General features: G+C 41.5%; 1 protein-coding gene and 1 long non-coding RNA gene across 18 annotated transcripts; both read right to left on the bottom strand.

Moving 5' to 3' along the window:
* Positions 1-5,424: 5,424 nt before the first annotated feature.
* On the bottom strand, positions 5,425-24,462 carry LOC118376928 (CD40 ligand-like). Of its 17 annotated transcripts, none has more exons than XM_052509244.1 (9): positions 17,762-20,171; positions 15,587-15,739; positions 12,043-13,130; positions 11,704-11,791; positions 8,029-8,227; positions 6,910-7,044; positions 6,763-6,784; positions 6,542-6,625; positions 5,425-6,407 (listed from the first exon to the last, which is right to left on the bottom strand). In XM_052509244.1, the coding sequence occupies exons 5-9, from the start codon at positions 8,209-8,211 to the stop codon at positions 6,040-6,042; spliced, it is 792 nt and encodes a 263-aa protein (XP_052365204.1). In that variant the 5' UTR covers positions 8,212-8,227; positions 11,704-11,791; positions 12,043-13,130; positions 15,587-15,739; positions 17,762-20,171; the 3' UTR covers positions 5,425-6,039. The 17 variants fall into 17 exon arrangements, with proteins under 17 accessions (XP_052365204.1, XP_035619652.1, XP_052365228.1 ...); XM_035763759.2 differs by having other exon boundaries at positions 12,043-12,236; XM_052509268.1 differs by lacking the exon at positions 17,762-20,171 and adding an exon at positions 17,640-17,739.
* Positions 11,302-11,659, bottom strand: LOC127924571 (uncharacterized). Its single transcript, XR_008118271.1, has 2 exons — positions 11,513-11,659; positions 11,302-11,434 (listed from the first exon to the last, which is right to left on the bottom strand). It is a non-coding gene; the product is annotated as an uncharacterized LOC127924571 (long non-coding RNA).
* Positions 24,463-25,814: the final 1,352 nt, after the last annotated feature.

Below are 25,814 nucleotides of genomic sequence, written 5' to 3'. Positions count from 1 at the left end.
ACTCTAAAATGTGCCGTTTTATCACACAACACTATGCCATAGATGTCTCAAGTTTCGTGGGAGTGTTCAATTGGCATGTTGACTGCAGGAATGTCCACCAGAGCTGTAGCCAGAGAATGTAATGTTCATTTCTCTACCATAAGCCGCATCCAATGTCGTTTTAGAGATTTCGTCAGTATGTCCAATCGGCATCACAACCGCAGACCATGTGTAACCACACCAGCCCAGGACCTCCACATCCAGCTAATTCACCTGCGGAATTGTCTGAGATCAGCCACCTGGACAGCTGATGAAAATGACAAGTATTTCTATAGGTAATAAATCAGTTTTGTGGCGAAAAACTCAATGCCTATACCCTCCCAGGGCCACCCATGGCTGTGCTCCTGCCCAGTCATGTGAAATATATATAGACCAGAGCCTAATTCATTTCTTTAAATTGAGTGATTTCCTCAAGTAAAATCATTGAAATTGCTGCAATTTGTGTTTATATTTTTTGACATAAAATACTGTAACATCAACAGAAATTCACCTCAAAATGATTTGAATTCAGGAAACCTATTAAAGTATTCCCACTCATAGAGAGACGTAATCATTTACCAATGTAATCAATATTTTAAATGATCATGTGTTTGTCCAATGCTATACCTATTTGGGCTTCTTCTGTCAATTTGCAGAGTACAAATCATTTATAATTATGTTCAGGTGGCCGGAACATAATTATGAAAAAATGTGTTCCACCACTGAATCTAGTTGATGACCCCTGCACTACAGGTACATAGGCTAGTCACTGTAGCATATTCTATGTTGAGAGACCCATGACATGGGTGAGTATAGATGACATCCTGTGAATGCAACCTCCCCTCTACACCTCTCGCTGGGTGTTCTGCACCTCTGTGCTGTAGACTCACACTTTCCATGCTGTTAAACAACTCACTCACTCGATCTCTGGAGTGGAATGGTATAAATGACAGCGGGGCTGTGTGGAGTTTTAACCTTTGTACTGCGCTTACCTTTTTAAAATATATATATATACACATACACACACGATAGTCAATGAATAGATGTTACTTTACAAAGGAGCTTACCGTCAGCGTTAAGATCTCATATCGTTGTCAAAGCATCATCACGTTATGGTCTGGTAAAGAACCTCTTCCACACATGCCCTGATCTATTTCCAGTCTGTGGTTTTCCTGCACAGATCTTCTTGCTGTGGTGCATAGTTCTGGAAGGTCACTGTATTACATTTGACGTGAGGGGATGCAAAAGGATGCAGAAGGTTTGAGTGCAGGGCTGCAACTTGGTTTCATAAACTTTGTCGCTCTGTGGGGAACCATAATGCCTCCTTACAAATTGCATGACATTTGATATGTCTGTGGTGATGTCTCATGCTCTTGATCAGCCTATTTGGTGGTGTTCTTGAGCCAAACAACCAACCATTGGTTTGATCATTACTCTTAGCAACCCACAGAACTGCAGGGAGATGGGGGGGACATGGCCTGTGAAATTAAAGGTTTCACAGGCTGCATCAGTTCCAACCACCAAGCACTGAGCCGATACTGTATGTGATAAACCAAGTGGAAACGTAGCACAGAGATACTGTATGTGATAAACCAAGTGGAAACGTAGCACAGAGATACTGTATGTGATAAACCAAGTGGAAACGTAGCACAGAGATACTGTATGTGATAAACCAAGTGGAAACGTAGCACAGAGATACTGTATGTGATAAACCAAGTGGAAACGTAGCACAGAGATACTGTATGTGATAAACCAAGTGGAAACGTAGCACAGAGATACTGTATGTGATAAACCAAGTGGAAACGTAGCACAGAGATACTGTATGTGATAAACCAAGTGGAAACTGTAGCACAGAGATACTGTATGTGATAAACCAAGTGGAAACGTAGCACAGAGATACTGTATGTATGTGATAAACCAAGTGGAAACGTAGCACAGAGATACTGTATGTGATAAACCAAGTGGAAACTTAGCACAGAGGTACTGTATGTGATAAACCAAGTGGAAACGTAGCACAGAGATACTGTATGTGATAAACCAAGTGGAAACGTAGCACAGAGATACTGTATGTGATAAACCAAGTGGAAACGTAGCACAGAGATACTGTATGTGATAAACCAAGTGGAAACGTAGCACAGAGATACTGTATGTGATAAACCAAGTGGAAACGTAGCACAGAGATACTGTATGTGATAAACCAAGTGGAAACGTAGCACAGAGATACTATATGTGATAAACCAAGTGGAAACTTAGCACAGAGATACTGTATGTGATAAACCAAGTGGAAACGTAGCACAGAGATACTGTATGTGATAAACCAAGTGGAAACGTAGCACAGAGATACTGTATGTGATAAACCAAGTGGAAACGTAGCACAGAGATACTGTATGTGATAAACCAAGTGGAAACGTAGCAGAGAGATACTGTATGTGATAAACCAAGTGGAAACGTAGCACAGAGATACTGTATGTTATAAACCAAGTGGAAACGTAGCACAGAGATACTGTATGTGATAAACCAAGTGGAAACATAGCAGAGAGATACTGTATGTGATAAACCAAGTGGAAACGTAGCACAGAGATACTGTATGTGATAAACCAAGTGGAAACATAGCACAGAGATACTGTATGTGATAAACCAAGTGGAAACATAGCACAGAGATACTGTATGTGATAAACCAAGTGGAAACGTAGCACAGAGATACTGTATGTGATAAACCAAGTGGAAACGTAGCACAGAGATACTGTATGTGATAAACCAAGTGGAAACGTAGCACAGAGATACTGTATGTGATAAACCAAGTGGAAACGTAGCACAGAGATACTGTATGTGATAAACCAAGTGGAAACGTAGCACAGAGATACTGTATGTGATAAACCAAGTGGAAACGTAGCACAGAGATACTGTATGTGATAAACCAAGTGGAAACGTAGCACAGAGATACTGTATGTGATAAACCAAGTGGAAACGTAGCACAGAGATACTGTATGTGATAAACCAAGTGGAAACGTAGCACAGAGATACTATATGTGATAAACCAAGTGGAAACTTAGCACAGAGATACTGTATGTGATAAACCAAGTGGAAACGTAGCACAGAGATACTGTATGTGATAAACCAAGTGGAAACGTAGCACAGAGATACTGTATGTGATAAACCAAGTGGAAACGTAGCACAGAGATACTGTATGTGATAAACCAAGTGGAAACGTAGCAGCAGAGATACTGTATGTGATAAACCAAGTGGAAACGTAGCACAGAGATACTGTATGTTATAAACCAAGTGGAAACGTAGCACAGAGATACTGTATGTGATAAACCAAGTGGAAACATAGCAGAGAGATACTGTATGTGATAAACCAAGTGGAAACGTAGCACAGAGATACTGTATGTGATAAACCAAGTGGAAACATAGCACAGAGATACTGTATGTGATAAACCAAGTGGAAACATAGCACAGAGATACTGTATGTGATAAACCAAGTGGAAACGTAGCACAGAGATACTGTATGTGATAAACCAAGTGGAAACGTAGCACAGAGATACTGTATGTGATAAACCAAGTGGAAACGTAGCACAGAGATACTGTATGTGATAAACCAAGTGGAAACGTAGCACAGAGATACTGTATGTGATAAACCAAGTGGAAACGTAGCACAGAGATACTGTATGTGATAAACCAAGTGGAAACGTAGCACAGAGGTACTGTATGTGATAAACCAAGTGGAAACGTAGCACAGAGATACTGTATGTGATAAACCAAGTGGAAACGTAGCACAGAGATACTGTATGTGATAAACCAAGTGGAAACGTAGCACAGAGATACTGTATGTGATAAACCAAGTGGAAACGTAGCACAGAGATACTGTATGTGATAAACCAAGTGGAAACGTAGCACAGAGATACGGTTATATGTCATTAAATAATCGAGAACGTTTTCAATAAAAAATAATTTATTATCTATACAGACACCATACGTCACAATAAATACACAGTCATTGCCATATTCCTAGTAATTAATATTAATATCTAACATCGTCGGGCTGGGATACTAAGTTATCCAATCAACAGCAATTAAGTTCCAGGGATTTGTGGGTTTCACCATGGGCTTGGTAAGAAAATTAATATTTTTTAATTGATCTAGTCCAGATATTCCCAAACTGGGGGGTTACGCCAAATACAAATGTGATTCACTTTCTTTTTTGAATGTATTATTACATTAAAAAAATCTTCCCATTTTCAAACAGTACATTTATATTTTCCAACGGGGCTATACATTTGGGTGAGTTTTTTCTCTCTCCTGAGTAGCCTCATTTCACTGCCAAAAATAAAATTAAACCATCTAGTGTTCAGCAAATAACAACACAATGTCAAATACAGCTAGCCTAGTCAAATAATTAACATCCAATCGCATTAAACGTTACTCTCTCGCGGAAATTCCACTAACGGTCCGTATGTAGCCAAACGTAGCTGCTGCTCATGTTGGTATCTGTACTGATGGCGCAAAAGCCATGACAGGGAGACATAGTGGAGTGGTAACGCACGTGCAAGCAGTTGTTCCCGATGCCACTTGGGTACACTGCAGCATCCACCGAGAGGCTCTTGGTACCAAGGGAATGCCTGACAGCTTGAAAGATGTTTCGGAAACTACAGTGAAAATGGTTAACTTTGTTAAAGCAAGGCCCCTGAACTCTTGTGTATTTTCTGCACTATGCAATGATATGGGCAGCGACCAAGTAACGCTTTTACAACATACTGTGCTGGTTATCAAGGGGCAAAGTATTGACACATTCTTTTGAATTAAGAGACGACCTTAAAGTTTTCTTTACTGACCATAATTTTCACTTGTCTGACCTCTTGCATGATGACGAGTTTCTCACATGACTGGCCGATCTGGTGATGTTTTTTCTCGCCTGAATGATCTGAATCTAGGATTGCAGGGACTCTCTGCAACTATATTCAATGTGCGGGAAAAAAATTGAGGCTATGATTAAGAAGTTGGAGCTCTTCTCTGCCTGCATTAACAAGGACAACCAACACACAGGTCTTTCCATCATTGTATGATTTTTTTTGTGTGCAAATAAACTCAAGCTTATGGACAATGTCAAATGTGATTGTAGCTGAGTGAGTGCGCAATTACATAGGTACTTTCCCGAAATGGATGACACAAACAACTGGATTCGTTATGCCTTGCCCTGCCTCCAGTCCACATACCGATATCTGAACAAGAGAGCCTCATCGAAATTGCAGCAAGCGGTTCTGTGAAAATTTAATTTAAATCAGAAGCCACTGCCAGATATCTGGATTGGGCTGCACTCAGAGTATCCTGCCTTGGCAAGTCGTGCTGTTAAGACACTGATGCCCTTTGCAACCATGTACCTATGTGAGAGTGGATTCTCGGTCCTCACTAGCATGAAAACTAAATACAGACACATACTGTGTGTGGGAAATGATTTAAGACTGAGATTCTCTCCAATACAACCCAACATTGCATAGTTATGTGCATCCTTTCAAGCACACCCTTCTCATTAACCTGTGGTGAGTTATTCACAATTTCCGATGAACAAATACGGTTTCATATGTAAGATGGTTAAATAAAGAGCAAAATTATTGATTATTATTATTTATGCTCTGGTCCTATAAGAGCTTTGTGTTACTTCCCATGAGCTGGGTTGTGACAAAAACTCACACTAATTCTTATGTTTAATAAATGTATCGTATAGTGTGTGTGTGGCAGGCTTACAATGATGGCAAACAAACAAAACAACATTTGAGAGTGTGCTGACCCTGGTGCTAGAGGGGGTCCGCAGCTGGAGGTTGAATGTTTGAAGCGGTATGGGACTATAGAAAGTTTGGAAACCACTGGTCTAGTCCATGTTTAGATCCCTTTAGGAGATTTGTATTCAGTCCTGTCCCACTCACATGGCCTGGATTCCATTCATCGCTCCAAAAACAGGCCCAATCCAAAGTAAAGTAGTCCATCATCTCCATACTGTAGGCAATGTCCATTGTGATGACCAGCCTACAGCTTGTACAATCCAAAGGTGGTAGTCCCCTCCTCATAGTTGACTAGGCTGGGGTCCGTCACCCACACACTAAGCTGATCGTCTGGCTCCAGACGGAACACTCCTCCCTGGAAAGCTGTACACACGTCTGTATGATCCTGGTCCCCCAGGCTGCAGTAGGCTGTCATCAGGTCTTTCTCCTCTCCCGTCTCCCCCTTCCTCAGCTTCACCCGGCTGGCCAGAGGGGTTTTGGGGTGCCATTTGGAGAAAGCCACCTGGGAGTAGATGTTGTAGTCTCCAGGCTGCAGCACCTTCAGCCAGCTGGACATGTAGTACTGGACGTTCTTCCGCACTGAGTGGCCTATGTTCCACTCCAGATACTTTGCTGTTCAAGCAGACAATTTACAAGTTGAAGTGCATTTTAAAACCTTATACTGAAACTCATATCTTGTAGGAACATAGGCCACTATGTTCCTACAAAACAAACCTAGATGTATAGTGGTAAGTAACATCTCTTACTTGGGGGTGTACCAGAAACGGGTTGCTTTACTATCATGCGTGCCATGGCTCCATACGAGGGCCCATCCCCAATGAGTTTAGCAGCTGAAACAGAACAGACAAACAGTTAAGTCTTCACCCTCTCAGAAGAGAAGGTTCTCTGCTGACAGAAGGTGAGCTTGGTAGAGTAGCAAGTCAAGCAAATTATACATACATAGATGCTATAAAAGATTTGAACATACCTCTTCCTTCCTCTTGTGAGACCTTGAGCGGAGAGACAGGAGTGCACAGCATTGCTTAATCATATGTTAATATTGCATGTTTTTTCTTCTACAAAATGTACTCATGAAACCTCTATCTTAATTTGAGTCTCGGCAACCTCGGCCTACCTTTGCCAGGATGCTTTTGTATTTCTCCACAAGCTTCTTACAGTCCAGCACTGACTGGATGTCTTTCTCACACTCTTCAAGTCTCTTCAGGATGATCATATCATCCAGGTACTTGCTGTCAAGGTCCTTGTGATACTGAGCCCCAACAAAAGCAGGAATAAACGTTACATTTAGCTAGAATAGAGTTATCTTAATATCAACACTGCTTAAGAATGATCATATGTCAGTCTTTCAAATCAAATCTTATTTGTCACATACATGGTTAGCAGATGTTAATGCGAGTGTCGCGAAATGCTTGTGCTTCTAGTTCCGACAATGCAGTAATAACCAACGAGTAATCTAACCTAACAATTCCACAACTACTACCTTATACACACAAGTGTAAAGGGATAAAGAATATGTACATAAAGATATGAATGAGTGATGGTACAGAACGGCATAGGCAAGATGCAGTAGATGGTATGGAGTACAGTATATTCATATGAGAGGAGTAATGTAGGGTAAGTTCGCATCAGGACAAACTCTTGAAACGGTAGGACTAAGCGGTGGTCGTGTACGAGCTGTTTCTGAATGCATCTGTTGAAGTTTTTATTCGGATCCTGGGAAGTTTCCTGAGACCCCCTGTGCTTGAAGAATAAATAGGCCTAGGTTTTCACTGAAATATTTGTATGTTGAAAAGATGCTCTGCATTAAACCCCATCGCTCTTTGAAGAGTGAAGATATCCAAGAGGTCTTTCTCACGTGTAATCAAACAACATCCCGCTCTAAGACACCCCGGGATAGATTTACGCTATATAACATACTTATTATACATAACTAAATGAATACATTTATATCATTCCCACTCACACGCACATTCTTGAGAATATTTGAAAATTAAACTTGAGGAAAATAGGCCTACTGTCTTCATAATATATATATATTTTTAAAGTAAGTACAGTGAAACATGTTATTCTCAAATAGGCTGCATAACAAAAGTAGACTTGTATCCAAGATCTATGATAGTTCTGAACTTGGCACTAAGAAACTTTGCCCAACACCAATGAACCTGAACGTTAGACCCACTCTTAGACGTTTAAATAACCGTGTCTATATATTTAAAGAGAGGTGAGTTCGTACCTTGTTGTCCGTGTGGTACAGGTAGGCGAATCCCCCCAGTAGCAGAACCATTTGAAGCACTATCATGCCAATGAGAAACCTGAGAAGAGGCTTGCTGTGGCCTGGTCCTGGTGCCGACATGACAGAGCCTAGCCGTGGGGGAATAGGTGGCGGAGGCATGCTGGTCTGGTAAGTGTTGATCATGGTGGTGCAGAGGGATCTAGATACAGAGAGGAGAGATCTGACTGCCTTCACACACCATACACATCTGAACAGCTACTGTCAGTTGTCACTAACTAGTGTATTTTTCTGAGTTCACTTCCTGGAATCTCTCAACTTTAAGAGGTGTGTGTGTGTCTCTCTGAATGCATGTGTGTGTCTGTACAGTGTGTATGACTTGAAGGCATCAACCCCTCCCAAAAAAATCTACTTTTATTCTTCACATGCTTCTTAAACAACAGGTGTAGACAGAGAAATGCTTACTTACCAACAATGCAGAGAGAGAAAAACAACCCTGTTTTACATTTAGTGTTCATTCCTTGACCTTTCACCTGTTGGTTTCTCAAGTCCATGTTTCCCCAAGGATTAATTCCAAACAGTTCCCTTCTTAAAGTGGTTGGTGTGTGATATGACAACAGCATATCAGAAATGCCCATGAAAAACTCCCAAAGAATTGTTTGGATGTTGCGCAATCAATGAATTTGCTGAGCAAGGTATTGTGGCCGAAATGTGTCCATGTAACCGAAGACAAATGCAACCAGTGTAAAAGCACCTAAAGACACATCTACCCAGCAAACGGGATGCCCTGAGGAAATTCGGTAACGTCCTAAAAACGTCCTCGGGACAAACTGGGAACTAGACAAAACCTCCAGGGGACCATGAGACAACGTCCTGAAGACTTTAGGCGACCATCATGATTCACAGTGGACAACATAACAAGCTGAAACTTTACACCACTGAATTAGTCGATCGGATGCAATCCAAAACAATAGACAAAAAGCAGTGTCTATGCGCATTTGAACTGTGTCATCAAATTGGTGTTAAGTGGAAATCATCTACAGGTGCTCCAAAACCCACACTGTTTGCCCTGGTTACAGAAAGAGGTTTCACATTTGACACGTCAATGTACACTCATTTAATAGTCTACTTATTTGATGCATAGCTTTCTTTCTACCGTAGCTCTATCTGTCCATGAGATTTCCACTGAGGTTGCAGAATTAGTCAGTATCAACCATACCAATGCTTGTGTGACCAATGTTGGCACCCCCCCCCAAAAAAAAAAAAAAAGCTGGAAGGTTGGTTTACTTTAGAATGATGTATGTGGCTTTAAGATCCACCCCCAGCCTCTCTTTCCACAGTTAAGTATTTATTTGGACCGTAGGACTAGCGAGAATGGAAAGGCCGCTCGCTTGAAGACAACGTGTTAATATGCATAGGGTTTTACGGGTGTCACTGAACATGCATTTCCATGCAAGACTTCAGTGAGGGGCTGTGGGCACAAAGTCATCCCCTGTGGCCTGCCTTGAAACAGACCTCAAAGAGGTGACGACAACCTTTTAGACCCTGATGGCTTGATGGCCTGCAGTTGTTGTGAAGTTTGTGTTTTTTACATGACAGATGTTTGTTCTTCTCACCCATATGAATAAACATATTTAAATTATGCAAATACAAAGACACTTTCTTTCTCACTTATCTCTATTCTCTCGCGCACACACACACACACACACACACACACACACTTGTGCACACACACACACACTAACCGTAGACCCTAAACCAAACCCCTAACCCTAATTCTAACACCTGAACCTAAAATATGGGGACAGGCAAAATGTATAGTCCTTGTTTTACGATTCTTGTGGTAAAAACACAAACACAGGCGCTCTCTCTAACTTTTTACTTTATGAATCTTCTACTGTATGTCTATGCAGCACCTGTGTCATCATTGGCAGGATAAGCCAATTAGAGACTCAAATGTATTTTTACACCAGCGCTTGGAATGAGCATCTTTTGACATTTGCGCTAATTCAAACCTTAATTATGTCATTCGATTTGGGGGAAAACATTTAGCTGCCTTTTGCTAAACATTTAGCAGCCATCAGGAGAGAAAATGACTGTGCTTGTACTACAAACGTACAAATTACGTCAACTAACCTGTAACCCCACACATTGACTCGGTACCACCTTTATATAGCCTCATTGTTGTTATTTTATTTTATTTAGTAAATCTTTTCTTAACTTTATTTCTTGAACTGTATTGTTGTTAAGGGCTTGTAAAGTAAGCATTTCACGGTATGGGCTCCACCTGTTGTATTCGGTGAATGTGACAAATACATTTGGATTTGATTTGATTTTGAGAGTTATAACAAAACAACAAAAAAACACTTAGCCACATAACATCTCAGTAATATGACGTAGGGCTTCCTCTAGTGGTGTAAGTACTAATCTCTCTGGTGGCATGCCACTCTTAAGTGAGGGCCGCATTCTAAGTTGAAATCCATGTGCTTACCTTAGGCTGGCATTAAAAGCAAAAGATGCGAGTCTGACATAAGGCTAGGTTGAGGATGAAAATACAAGGCCAGAGCTACATTTTAAGGTTATAGTTCAAGTTAGGTTGAAATTAAGGTAAGAGCTAGAGCTACAGTGGATGTAAAATTGGACATGTTTGAATACAAAAATCCTCACCACTGGCAAAGCCTCACAGTTCAATTAACCCAGAGTGTCATGTAATTCCAACGGGATTCTGGGAAGAACAGTCCCAATGGTGCCCTCAGTTCAAGTGAACATGAGCCTGTATACTGTACAGTATTCACACCCCTTGACTTTTTACACATTTTGTTGTGTTAAAATGTGGGATTAAAATGGATTTGTCATTTTTTGTCAACCATCTACACAAAATACTCTAATGTCAAAGTGAAAGAACACTTCAACATTTGGATAAAAAAATAACGCTATCTTGATTAGAGAAGTATTCAAACCCCTGAGTCAATACATGTTTGAATCACCTTTGGTAGCGATTACGGCTGTGAGCCTTTGACAGAACATTCAGGTAGCCTAAGGCGTCTAGCTGAGTGTGCTCGTATTCTCCTTTAAAAGACCTTCGCTTGAAATAAGAGGAAAAAGCGGCAATTAGTATACACTTCCTCAAAATAGTCTGGATTAATCTAAAATAACTCAAGAAATCTGTCAAATTTGTATGTTTTCGCCGAGGAGATCTTAGTTGCACAATTCATCTAACTAAGATGCTTGGTGCAGTATTGCTCATTGAAAACATCTGCATGAAAACGAGTCGTCTATCGTTGAATGACAAAGACTTTATTGAAGAATCCCTTCTGTTGACCAATCACCGACGATGGGGCGTAGACTTCGACTCCGAACTTCGGCTCGCCTCTGCCTTGTAGAATCCAAGGCAAAGTTCCCTAGATGGCTGGGGACACAACTGATGGGTCGTGACCAGTTCCTCTTGGTTAAGGGCTTAAGACTCTTTTCTCTGAGCATCTCTCACCTCAAGAGTGTGGTTCCCCCAGCCCAGTAAAGGAGGTTCTCAAGGGGTGTAGTGGACCACCAGAGACATGGTGCGCCGTTCGCTCCGCAGGCCACACAGGGGGGCATTACTGGGGCTCCTGTAGCTCTCGGTGTGTGGGGAGCAAAGAGAGGGCTGTTTTTGGGCCAGAGAGGGGAATGAAAGGGGTTTACCGGGGGTAGCGTTCTCCTCTCTGCTGCTCTGCTGGGTGTTAAACACAGACTGGGGCTCCCCTCTGCATCTCACAAAGCATCTGTAAAACTGACACACACACACACACACACACACACACACACACACACACACGTCACTTTGAGTATAAATCTCACTCTCACACACTGAGGCGATAGCATTTGACACAACAGTCAGATGACATCGGACAGATATGGCAGCTCTGCTTCTAGCTCCTAAGCAACTGTGTTAGTTCTTACATTATTACCCTAGAATTTTTGTTGGGTGTTTTTACATACAGCCAGAAATAACTTTTGGATATCAGAGCGGCGGTAACTCACCAGCATTACGACCAGGAATACGACTTTCCCCAATTGGATCCTTTGTTTGTACCCCCCAAGGCAATTTAACTTATTCCAGAGGCTCCTCCAAAACACTGCCAGCGGAGAAGAGGTATTCGGAGTGGACTTCTAATCAGACTCCAGAGGCGTGCACACCATGCACCTCTTCAGAGTATATTACTAATATTCAGTCTCTGGATAATAAAAGTAGACAAGCTTAGGGTGAGGATCTCCTTCCAGAGAGACATCGGGGATTGTAACATACGCTGCTTCACAGAAACATGGCTCTCTCGGGATATACTGTCCCCTTCCATTCAGCCATCTGGGTTCTTAGTACATCGCATCAGACGGGAATAAAAAATTTAAAAAACTCTCCCGGGAAGAAGAAAGGCAGGGGTGTATGTTTCATGATTAACCCTCCCTTCTGCAAATCTGATCACGACTCCATTTAGCTCCTCCCATCCAATAGGCAGAAACTCAAACTGGAATTACCCATGCTAAGGTCTATTCAACGCTGGTTCGACCAATCGCAATCCATGCTTCAAGATTGTTTTGATCACACAGACTGGGATATGTTCAAAACTGAAAGCGCAAACCATCGCATTTAATCATGGCAAGGTGACTGGGAATATGGCTGAATACAAACAGTGTAAGTATTCCCTCTGTAAGGCAATCAAACAGGCAAAACGTCAGTACAGAGACAGTGGAGTCACAATTCAACAGCTCAGACACGGGACGTATGTGGCAGGGACTACAGACAATCACGGACTACTAAGGGTACACCTGCCACGTTGCTGACACCGACGTCTTGCTTCCGGACAAGCTAAACACCTTCGCCCACTTTGAGGATAACACAGGGCCACCGACGTGGCCGTCTCCCAAGGACTGTGGGTTCTCCTTCTCCGTGGCTGAAGTGAGTAAGACATTTAAGCGTGTTAACCATCGGAAGGCTGCCGGCCCAGACAGCATCCCTAGCCGCGTCCTCAGAGCATGAGCAGACAGGCTGGCTGGAGTGTTTACGGACATATTCAATCTCTCCCTATCCCGGTCTGCTGTCCCCACTTGCTTCAAGATGTCCACCATTGTTCCTGTACCCAAGAAAGCAAAGGTAATTGAACAAAATGTGACTATCGCCCCGAGGCACTCACTTCTGTCATCATGAAGTGCTTTGAGAGGCTAGTTAAGGTTTATATCACCTCTACCTTACCTGACACCCTAGACCCACTTCAATTTGCTTATTGCCCAATAGGTCCACAGACGATGCAATCGTCATTGCACTGCACACTGCCCTATCCCATCTGGACAAGAGGAATACCTATGTAAGAAATGCTGTTCATTGACTATAGCTCAGCATTCAAAACCATAGAGCTCTCCAAGCTCATCATTAAGCTTGGGGCCCTGGGTCTGAACCCCGCCCTGTGCAACTGGGTCCTGGACCTCCAAATGGGCCGCCCCCCTGGGTGGTGAAGGTAGGAAACAACACCCCCACTTTGCTGATCCTCGACACAGGGGCCCCATAAGGATGCGTGCTCAGCCCCCTCCTATGCTCCCTGTTCTCCCATGACTGCGTGGCCAATCATCAAGTTTGCTGACGACACAACAGTAGTAGGCCTGATTATCAACAATGACGAGATGGCCCTCACCTCCTCCCTGTGGGCTCTGGGAGAGTGGTGCCAGGAAAATAACCTCTCACTCAATGTCAACAAAACAAAGGAGCTGATCATGGACTTCAGGGAAATAGCAGAGGGAGCACGCCCCTATCCACATCGAAAGAACCGCAGTGGAGAAGGTGGAAAGCTTCAAAGATCCTTGGCATACGCATCACTGACCATCTGAAATGGTCCACTCACACACAGTGTGGTGAAGAAGGCGCAACAGCTTGGCCCCCAAAAACCCTCAAACTTTTACAGATGTGCAATTGAGAGCATCCTGTCGGGCTGTATCACCGCCTGTTAGGGTAACTGCACCGCTCGCAACTGCAGGGTGGTGCAATCTGCCAAACTAGACTAGGGGTTTGGGGTAAGTTTAGGAGTTAGGTTAAGGTTAGAGTTAGCTAACATGCTAAGTACTTGCAAAGTAGCTAAAACATAGTAAGTAGTTAAAGTAGCTAATTAGCTAAAATGATCAAGTTTTCTGTGATGAGATTCGAACAGTAACCTTCTGTCTTATGTCACCATACCAAACATAGCATCATACTAATTTGAGTGTCCCAGATTTACATGTTATGTCTAGTCTATGAGACCAGGCTGCATAAAGAGAGCATAAAGTGACCTAGTTTGCTAGTATGTGTTCTCTATTAAAATAGTCTAAATAAGTCTTTGTAGTAGTGGAGGCTGCTGAGGGGAAAACGGCTCATAATAATGCCCGGAACGGAGCAAATAGAATGGCATTAAACACATGTTTGATGTACTTGATACCATTCCACTAATTCCGGTCCAACCACTATCACAAGTTCGTCCTCCCCAGTTAAGGTGCCACCAACCTCCTGTGGTGTGTTGATACTTGACACCTCTTCTTGGTTCAAGTGCCCCGAGAGAGGACAGATGGGATGTAAGGTAGCTGCCAAACTAAGTATGTCAGCTGGCCTGTTCTTACTGTAAGTGTCATAGGTAGTATCTATGAGACAGAGGGCGATGAGAGGTGCAAAGTAATTACTGGCAGTCTGTGTCCTCACAATACTGTGTCCCCACAATGACAGGAGTTAGGGTGTCACTGTCAGTAGTCCTTGTGGGGATGTTAGCAGTGTCCCTTCACCCAGTCCCTCTCTGCTCCTCACTGACAGGTGGGCTGTCACAAGCACTTGCACCCCCATTTATTCATTTTATCAACTGAGCTCTCATAACAAAATACATGATTAGCTTGTCAAGCTAAAGTAATCATGTCCATGAACGTGAAATAGAGTATTTAGCAAAAACATCATGTCAACATGTTAGGACATACCTCTAAAATGAAAACCTCAATGATATCCGTAGTATGGACTCTGGGGGCCGTGTGTGATTGTCTTTCTGGCCTCACATGCCAGGCTTGAAAAATTAAAGGAGAGCCGCACACTCTAGGAGCTCAGATGCAATAATTGAATAACCGAATTACCAATGTTCCGAGAGACAAGCTGTCCTCATCAGGGTATAATGACAAACACTGCGGGGTGACTAGTTTATATAGTGTCAAAGGACACACACAGGTGTCTGTAATCATGGCCGGGTGTGGCCTGATATCATTGGTTGATTGTCAGATATAAAAAATAACATACCAAAAACATGAATGGATAGCATACGGTCATAGATACAATTTGGCTACATAAGCCTAAAAACATTTACAACAGCAAAATCACAAGAATGGCTTCAGATCAAAGTCTACGTTAAGACCGAGAGAGCAAGGGTCTTTAAATTAAAGATCTAGGCAGCCTCTCGTTTAACAATAGATTGTCGAGGTCACCCACTCTCCAAGGGAGGGTGACATGTTCGATGTCGATATAACATCCATTTAAGGGAATACTTTTTCTCCCCTAATAGTGATATTTCTACTGAACATGTAGGTTTCTCACCTGCACATACTCCGACTCCTTTTAGAAGTAGGTGTTATTTTGTACCTCCATCCAATCACAATCACTCTATTGAGACGTATTGCAGACTCGTTGACAAATATGTTGTTCATCTCCTTAAGAACAAACAAGAGTACATATCTTTCCATCATTTACCTAAGGAATGAAAAACAAGCTTGAGTAAATGAGTGTCATAGACAACTGCTTGACAACACCTTTTAAAAGAACCTCAGAAGTGACCCCACTGCCCAATTTCAGAACAATATCTTTACTGTCCTACATGGGTATTTCAGTTCTGGTCAGATAGCTAAAAAGTAATGTTCTTTTTTGGTTATTCAACACCCTAAAATTGCTACTTTTTATACTTTGCCGAAATTACACAAGAATGTTACAAAACCTCCTGGGCGCCCTATTGTAGCGGCCCTTGATGCAGTAACGGCCCCTCTATCGACTTTTGTTGACTTTTTTACTAGACCACTCGCAGAACAGCTCCCCTCCTTTGTGAAGGACACCAGCAGTGTGATCTCTATATTATTACTGAATCTCTTGATCTCTCCCTGACAATACTTTGTTAGTTACTTTTGATGTCGATTCGTTATACACAAATATTCCCCACGATGGCGGTATTGAAGCTGTTACATTTTCTTCTGCAACGTGACCCAAATGAACTAACTTCCATTGCAGGCATTATAACATTGTCTGAAATAGTACTCTCACACACAACTACTTCATGATAATAAATTATTTCTTCATTCATACGAAGGGTACTGCTATGGGATCCCCCATGGCTCCTAACTATGCTAATTTGTATGTGGGTGACATGGAGAAACAGTCCATTTTCAATCCTCTCAAAAATGTTTTCCTACTAACATCATTAATTGGAAACGGTACATTGATTATATTTTTGTTCTATGGAGGGGTGATGCAAAACAGCTCCAGGCATTTCATGCTTTTCTTAACTCTTGTTCTGAGCATCTGAGATTTACTATGCAGTCTGACACGTCAAATCAGTTTCCTGATCTTGTGTGAGGATAATGTTCTATACACTGATCTTTACAGGAAACCTACTGATCCTAACAGTTCGTAGAGGGCTGAAAGTTGTCACCCGCATCCCTTGAAAAACAGTTTGCCCTACAGCCAATTCTGTCGAATCAAAAGACTTTGCAAAAAACAAAATCAGATTTAGACAGAAATGTGGCTGAGAAGCAAAGAAAATGCAAGGTGAGGGGGTACAAAAAAATGGTCCGATTAATATTGCTATTGAGAAAATTCAAAACAAAAAACAAACAAAACTCTGATTTACCACCCCAAGATATCCTGCACAACGTCTATTTGCGCCCCTACTGGATGGAAACTACAAGTGTAATGGCTGTGCTACATGCAATTGCATTTATAAATGTAGATCCTTCAACCACCCCCAAACAGGGAAACAGATCCCAATCAAAAGGTGCTCCACTAAGGCAGTAATTTATCTTATAACTTGTCCTTGTGCTAAAAATTATGTGGGTAAAACAAAGCGCGAATTAAAAGTACAAATCTCAGAGCATGACAGAACTCGATTTACCCAGCCCACTTCTTGGAAGCAAACCACTCGATTCCGTCCCTACTTTACGTCGGCATTGAACACGTCACCCTCCCTAGGAGAGGGGGTGACCTGGACAATTTATTGTTAAAACGAGAGGCTGCATGGATCTTTAATTTAATGTAAATGTTTGTAGGCTTATGTAGCCAAATTGTATCTATGATAGTATGCTATCCATTTTTGTTTTTGGTATGTTATTTTTATATCTGACAATCAACCAATGATATCAGGCCACACCCGGCCATGATTACAGACACCTGTGTGTGTCCTTTGACACTAAATAAACTAGTCACCCCGCAGTGTTTGTCATTATACCCTGATGAAGACAGCTTGTCTGTCGAAACATTGATTATTAGGTTATTCAATTATTGCATTTGAGTGTGTGGCTCTCCTTTAATTTGTCAAGTGTTCTACTCCGCTAGCCAGCACCTCGCTTAAATAGGTGTGCGTTTCTTTCGCCTCTATATTACTCACATGCCAGGCTGTCATAAGGCTGGCTAAGCTGCATATACGTTTCTCCCCACCGCTGTAAAGGCTACACGACAGGTGAACAACACCATTGTCCCTCTGGTCCATCCTTTAGCGCCCCCTCTCACCTGGTTGTTGAACAGCACATAGATGATAGGGTTGATTACGGTGCTGCTCTTCGCCAGGACGGCGGGCACCACGCTGGCCACGGGGGTGACTAGGCCTGACCGGCCGAAGGTGGCCGCCAGGGCCATGACGCCGTAGGGCATCCAGCACAGCAGGTAGCAGGACACCATGGACAGCACCATGCGCAGGATGTGCTGCTCTCGCCTCTGGGCGGACAGCAGGTTGATTTTAGCCACCTGGGAACAGGAGGGGAGAAGAAAATTTTCTGGCAAAGTTTTGCATTGATTATACTGTTGTATTATCTTAGCTATTACCAATGTGTAGCACCCCACTTGTAATGCTGGTCATGTATGTTAAGGGTTCAAAAACAGTGGACTTTATGTAATGTATGACATAGCCAAATGATCAGCTGTGTTGCAGTCCATTTGTTACTTATCTGAAAATATTTTTTTTCTGTGTCATGTCTTTGTGTCAAAATAGCTCGGTTCTGGCATGAGAACCAACAGTATCTTTGCGTAAGCACTGTGGTGCTGCGTGTTTTCCACCTCCCCAGAGTTGATTTCATGCTTCCTCAAGTGCGTCGTTCTGTAATGTCCACTCTGACGCCTGTCGCAGCACCCCGACCAATGAGCATGGCCGACTGAGGATATCAGCCAATCAGAAGGAATAACAGGATGTCAGCACCACAAACCTCTTACATGCTCAACAGCGGAGACTCCCCGGAGGAGGAAGGGGAGGACCATTTCCGTCAGTAAATTTCATGATTTCAAAAATGTAAATAGTGAAAAAAACTATACTAAATATATTCACGTCACCAAATAATTTATTAAAACACACTGTGTTGCAATGAAGGTCTACAGTAGGGTTGACTATTTTACCAGTATTTTACATGTGTTCCCTCTTAAGAATAACTTTTCTCCCAGGTAACCCGGTATTTCCCACGAAAACCGGACTTGTCATTCAAAAGCATTATAAAGCATATAAATAGGCCTATGTCTGGATTTGATTAGAGCTTTGATCGAAAATTGACACCTGATGCTACCTGAGCCTGATGAGTCATACATCAATGGAGTGGCAGGAAGCCTAGTGGTTAGAGGGTTGGGCGAGTAGCCGAAAGGGGTAGGCTGTCATTGTAAACAAGAATTTGTTCTTATCTGACTTGCCTAGTTAAATAAAGGTTAAATCAATTAAATACCTTTTAATGAGCCCAAAAAATCCCAAATGACTGTGCTGTTATCCAATACACATACAGTACCAGTCAAAAGTTTGGACACACCTACTCATTCAAGGGTTTTTCTTTATTTTACTAGTTTCTACATCAAAACTATGAAATAACACATATTGAATCATGTAGTAACCAAACAAAAAGTGTTAAACAAATGAAAATATATTTTAGATTCTTCAAAGTAGCCACCCTTTGCCTTCATGACAGCTTTGCATGCCCTTGGCATTCTCTCAACCAGCTTCACCTGGAATGCTTTTCCAACAATCTTGAAGGAGTTTCCATATGATGATCACTTGTTGTCTGCTTTTCCTTCACTCTGCAGTCCAAACCATCTCATTTGGGTTGAGGTCGGGTGATAGTGGAAGCCAGGTCATCTGATGCAGCACCATCACTCTCCTTCTTGGTCAAATAGCCCTGACACAGCCTGGAGGTGTGTTTTGGGTCATTGTCCTGTTGAAAACCAGATGATAGTCCCACTAAGCGCAAACCAGATCGGATGGCGTATCACTGCAGAATGCTGTGGTAGCCATGCTGGTATTAAGGTGTACCTTATATTCAAAATCACTGACAGTGTCACCAGCAAAGCACCCCGAAACCATCGCACCTCCTCCTCCATGCATCACGGTGGGAACCAAACATGCGGAGATCATCCGTTCACCTACTCTGCGTCTCACAAAGACATGGCGGTTGGAATTTAAAAAAAATCTAATTTGAACTCATCAGACCAAAGGACAGGTTTCCACTGGTCTAGTGTCCGTTGCTCGTGTTTCTTGGCCCAAGCAAGTCTCCTCTTCTTATTGCTGTCTTTTAGTAGTTTTTTGTTGTTGCAGGAACTCAATCTATGTATGCCTGATTCACTTATTCTCCTCTGAACAGTTGATGTTGAGATGTGTCTGTTACTTGAACTCTGTGAACCATTTCTTTGGGCTTCAATTTCTGAGGTTGGTAACTCTGCAGCTAAGGTAACTCTGGGTCTTCCTTTTCTGTGGAGGTCCTCATGAGAGCCAGTTACATCATAGCGCTTAATGGTTTTTGTGACTGCACTTGAAGAAACATTCAAAGTTCTTGAAATTGACTGACCGTCATGTCTTAAAGTAATGATGGACTGTCATATCTCTTTGCTTATTTGAGAGGTTCTTTCCATAATATGGACTTGGTCTTTTACCAAATAGGGCTATCTTCTGTATCCCCCCTTTTCACAACACAACTGATTGGCTCAAACGCATTAAGGAAAGAAATTCCACAAATTAACTTTTAACAAGGCACACCTGTTAATTGAAATTCATTCCAGGAGACAACCCCATGAAGCTGGTTGAGAGAATGCCAAGAGTGTGCAAAGCTGTCATCAAGGCGTGGCTACTTTGAATAATCTAAAATATAAAATAGATTTTGATTTGTTTAACACTTTGGTTACTACATGATGCCATATGTGTTATTTCATAGTTGACATCTTCACTATTATTCTACAATGTAGAAAATAGTTAAAATAAAGAAAAAACGTTGAATAAGTCGGTGTGTCCAAACTTTTGACTGTGTCGTAATGTGAATATCGTTAAATGTGAAAATGTATTTTATCAAATCAATTCTATTTGTAATTATTACATAGTTATTGGTTACTAACACAATGTATTGATAAGTCCCTAGTGGACTAAACCGGTATGACGGGTTGGTAGACAATGGAAAGGGGTGGGGACAGATAAAAAGCAGGAAAGATAAAATGGATTCACTACAAACAGTTGATAATTATATTCATTGAAATGCTAATCCATTGCACATGAACAGCCGCTCATTCGAAAATAATTGCAATGTATATATTTACGCCTGTATGTCGTTGTTGTCTTCTCTTTTGGAATCGTCCGTCCGTCTGTCGGAGTCAGTTCATCAGAAAGTCTCTGTTTAACTTTCCCAGATGTTACAATGTCTTTCGTACTTGTCGCTTTCTCAGCGGCTCTGGATAGTGTCTGTTGTAATGGATGTGTCAGGCGTACAGATGGTCGTTGCATGGAATAGATGTTTCCGCGGTTGTCGGTATTCTCGTACTAGACTTACATAATTTCCAGCTGCAGACTAGCAATTCTACGTCTTGGATTTGCTTTTATTCTGTAGTGATCGATAGTCTCAGAGTTGAACCATTTCCATCCGTGTAGCCAACACTACACGCTGTCTGGTCTCCTTGGCCTATAGAGTTATAGTTCTTAACCATTTCAACATGTAGCATTAGCTCCATATTTTCTGGTCTAATTTACATTTCGTCAGGAGTGAGTTTTATACACGTCTGAGAAAAGGGAGAGGGTCCATGACGCCAAATATGCTCACGTGGGAGTGGCCACTGATTTGTTAAACTTTATATGAAAACCCATATTTTCTCATTTAGAAGGTTACCATCACATTACATCTTTTCACAAATAGTTTAATCACATACGTTTCACAATATTTAGATGTAAACCCCCAATTTGTAAGTCGCTCTGGATAAGAGCGTCTGCTAAATGACGTAAATGTAAATGTAATTAAGAAGTGTGCACAACCAAAGATACAGTAATGAGTGTTTCCTGTCCTTCATGAGATCACCAAATGAAACACACTCGACATGACTGTCCCTTAAGTGTCCACGGACCATTCCCACATTCACAAAAATATAAATATTGTTTTATTCTCCCATTTTAGGGATTAGGAGTTTTGGCAAGAGAAGCTCTGTCTCCATAGACTCTCTCCCGCAACATTGCATGGCAGTTTCTTCCAAGTATTTATGACTTTTGTAAAACCTGATGTGGGAGAGAGAGAGAAAGAGAGAGGGGGGAGCCACGATATACACCCAAAAAGGGCCACGTCATGACAGTCCCGCTCTGGTGGGTTCAATCTTGTGATTATCCTGCATGTTGTAAACCAACATAAAAAATTAACGACCACGTGAGGTCCTGGTTGTGGATCATCGTTGCAGTCCCCCTCTGGTGGTTGACCTTGGTAGGCTCTCTGAAAGCGGAGCAGTCCACCACAAGGATGAGCAGTGGATGTCCAGTTGGTGATTGCCGTTGTGGTCCATCTTTGGTGGTCGACCTGGGTAGGATTTTTGCAAATGGAACGGGCCGCCACAAGGATGGGCAGCGGATGTCCGGATTGGGATTGTCATTCCGTACCCATCGTCTGGTCATCCAGACAGGAAGATCTGGGCAGTAATTTAGGCAGATGTTAACAACGCACACACACACTCAAAATATATAATTACATTTCTTCCCATTGAGCGGCATTGTGGCACTAACTGATGGTTGTATGGGGACTTTGTTTAAGGCTCTATCACTTCCTAAGTGTCAAAGGAATTGGAAGGAAAAGGAATGAAAGCATAAACAAATGATATGCAAAATCGAATTATCGGCTTGCAGGCCTCCCCCCTTTTCCTCCAAACATAACGATGGTCATTATGGCCAAATAGTTATATTTTTGTTTCATCAGACCAGAGCACATTTCTCCAAAAAGTACGATCTTTGTCCCCATGTGTAGTTGCAAACCATAGTCTGGCTTTTTTATGGCGGTTTTGGAGCAGTTGCTTCTTCCTTGCCGAGTGGCCTTTCAGGTTATGTCGATATAGGACTCGTTTTACTGTGGATATAGATACTTTTGTACCTGTTTCCTCCAGCATCACATTCACAAGGTCGTTGCTGTTGTTCTGGAATTGATTTGCACTTTTCGCACCAAAGTATGTTTATCTCTAGGAGACAGAATGCATGGCCCCATGGTGTTTATACTTGCTTAATATTATTTGTACAGATGAACGTGGTACCTTCAGGCATTTGGAAATTGCTCCCAAGGATGACCCAGACTTGTGGAGGTCTACAATTTCTTCTGAGGTATTGGCTGATTTCTTTTGATTTTCCCACGATGTCAAGCAAAGAGGCACTGAGTTTGAAGGTAGGCCTTGAAATACATCCACATGTACACCTCCAACTGACTCAAATGATGTCAATTAGCTTCTAAAGCTAAGACATAATATTCTGGAAATTCCCAAGCTGTTTAAAGGCACAGTCAACTTAGTGTACATGTATGTAAACTTCTGACCCACTGGAATTTTGATACAAGTGAAATAATCTGTCTGTATACAATTGTTGGAAAAATGACTTGTCATGCACAAAGTAGATGTCCTAACCGGATTGCCAAAACTATAGTTTGTTAACAAGAAATTTGAGGAGTGGTTGAAAAAGTTTGAATGACTCATAAGTGTATGTAAACTTCCGACTTCAACTGTATGTTGGAGGAGTTACCCTCAAGACGGAAGTAAGCACTGAACCAGTCATACGCAGTGTGATTATGGTTCATGACTTTGAATAACTTTCCTCCTGAATGAAGGGTTCTATGTATTAGTGGCATGTGTGTTGAGCATCAGAAGAGTGTTCTGGAGATTCTCTTACGTGTTGCAATCTGAGTGAACGGAGTAGCGCACAGCGTTGTATGAGATCTTCCGTTTCTTGCCAATTTCTCGCGTGGAATAGCCTTAATTTCTCAGAATAAGAATAGACTGACAAGTTTCAGAAGAAACTTTGCTTCTGGCCATTTTAACTCTGTAATCGTGCCCAAAAATGCTGATGCTGCAGATACTCAACTAGTCTAAAGAAGGCCAGTTTTATTGCTTCTTTAAATCAGGACAAGTTTTCAGCTCTGCTAACATAATTGCCAAAGTGTTTTCTAATGACCAATGAGCCTTTTAAAATGATAAACTTGGATTAGCAAACACAACATGCCAAGTCTGGCAATTTTACTTAGTTCAATTGAAAGAGACAACTATACCCAATCCGTTGAGATTGGCTGGATAACATTAGTAACCACTTGATATAAACGTGATACACACTGGGTGTCACAAATTATGATTTAATTTTTTTTTTTTTATCCTGCCGATTCTTCACCATCACTGTGAACGCAGAAAGCTGAAATCAAATGGAAGTACAAAGGGCGGGACTTAAGTCGCTTAAGACGGAGGAATTTCAACGTGACACGGGAAAAACGAAATGGTTACTTTGCCTTTGTTAGCTGTAGCATCTCGTGCAAGCTAATCCTACTTTGTACACTTTCAAGCATAACATAGAATCCCTTTAAAGATGGGAATGGTTTAACTGGAACGCGTGGTAAACAAAGAAATACACGGAGTCTACTCACGCTACTGAGACCGCGAGGGACAGAGAATTATCGCTTTGTCAAGCTAATACCTCCTCCTCGGCTGCCTCTGTGTCCTCGCTCGAGAAATGAATAATGACCGAGTCTACCCGGTTCTGAAACGCGGGAGACAGAAATAGCACATTTGGCCCAACGCGTCCATTTCTATAATTTCTATAATTAGCTTGATTGTTATCCAAGTACTATAAATTTTATCACTAATTTTACCAACTCATAAGACACCCTGACGTCATCAGATACGCGACACCAGGACAATTTATATGGGTAAACACACACAACCAATAATTCCTGTCTACAACTCCCCTGCTGTATAGCATAATCTGGGTGTATAATGCAATCTGCTTTTCAAATTTATACAGGCTGAATCAAAATAAATGCCTCATTCTATCTTAGATTCCTCACACGGCGCACTGTATGTCGTAACGTTACTATCATTAAATGTGAAGACTTATTTTAATTACACAGAATTGATTTGATAAACTAATCATCTAAACTTCAATCAACTAGGAAGTCGGGGCACCATGGGAAAATATTTACTGTCATTAGTTAGTTATTTCCTGAATCGACTCTTCAGATATTTTCATATCTTATCAAAACAGTCGCTTATTAATAAATTGTACCCCATCAGTTCTCATTACTCAACGTCGCAAACCCTTGGGTATCTGCACAAAACCTAGCCTCCATAATGAATCAGCGATATACACATTGGCTTAATTATTTGACCCCACCTCTTTCCATTGTCTACCAAGCCGTCATACTGGTTTAGCCCACTAGGGACTATTCAATGCATTGTGTTAGTAACCAATAACTATATTGTTTGTTTATGTATTTCTGTGATGTGATTAGTTAGTTAGTAAATAATTAATTAAGCCAATTTGTATATCGGTGATTCATTGTGGAGGCTAGGGTTTGTGCAGATAGCCAAGGGTTTGTGATATTCAGTAATGAGAACTGATGAGGTACAATTCATTAATAAGGGCCTGTTTTGATAAGATGTTAAAATATCTGAAGAGTCGGTTTGGGTGCCCTGACTTCCTAGTTAAAGATACATGATTAGTTTAATCGCGTAATTAAATTACACAGAGAATTGATTTGATAATATACAGTCTTCACATTTAATGATAGTCACAGACACGACAACTGGTACTGTATGATAGAGGCTAATGCACATTTAAGCATGACAGAAAAACATAAAAGCCCATAGATGTAGCTAGCTATATGCTCACTTGGGTAAATAAATGAAATTAGCTCCAGTAGGTTAATAATTTTGAGTGAACTGTATTGTCTTATACTGTATTCAATGGACTGGAATTACCTTCAAACCATGATAAAGCAGGGAGAAAACCTACAATTCTGGTTCAGCACATGTGGCTAGCTAATTTGATTCTAATTTTGTTAATATAATAGGCTTATTTGTATAATTAGTAGTCTGATGCATACATAGGCCTACCTTTCATAATATTTCCCCTAATGTTATTAGCCTACTGTACCTCCTCTCTCTATTGTTGCTTCATTCCTTCCTCGCTTCCAACAGTTAAATGAAATGAAATAAGTTGCATTGTCCTTATCTTCATCATTCTAATGACATCCTTGATTAATATAGAACAAATTTGCTCCTTTCAAAACTACCAGCAAGTTCTATTGGCTGATGTATTTAACATTCAGCAAAT

The sequence above is a fragment of the Oncorhynchus keta genome, chromosome 4, assembly GCF_023373465.1.
Source record: "Oncorhynchus keta strain PuntledgeMale-10-30-2019 chromosome 4, Oket_V2, whole genome shotgun sequence".
NCBI lineage: Eukaryota > Metazoa > Chordata > Actinopteri > Salmoniformes > Salmonidae > Oncorhynchus > Oncorhynchus keta.
The sequence above is the reverse complement of the archived record's forward strand: the minus strand, read 5'-3'. Positions and strand labels throughout refer to the sequence as shown.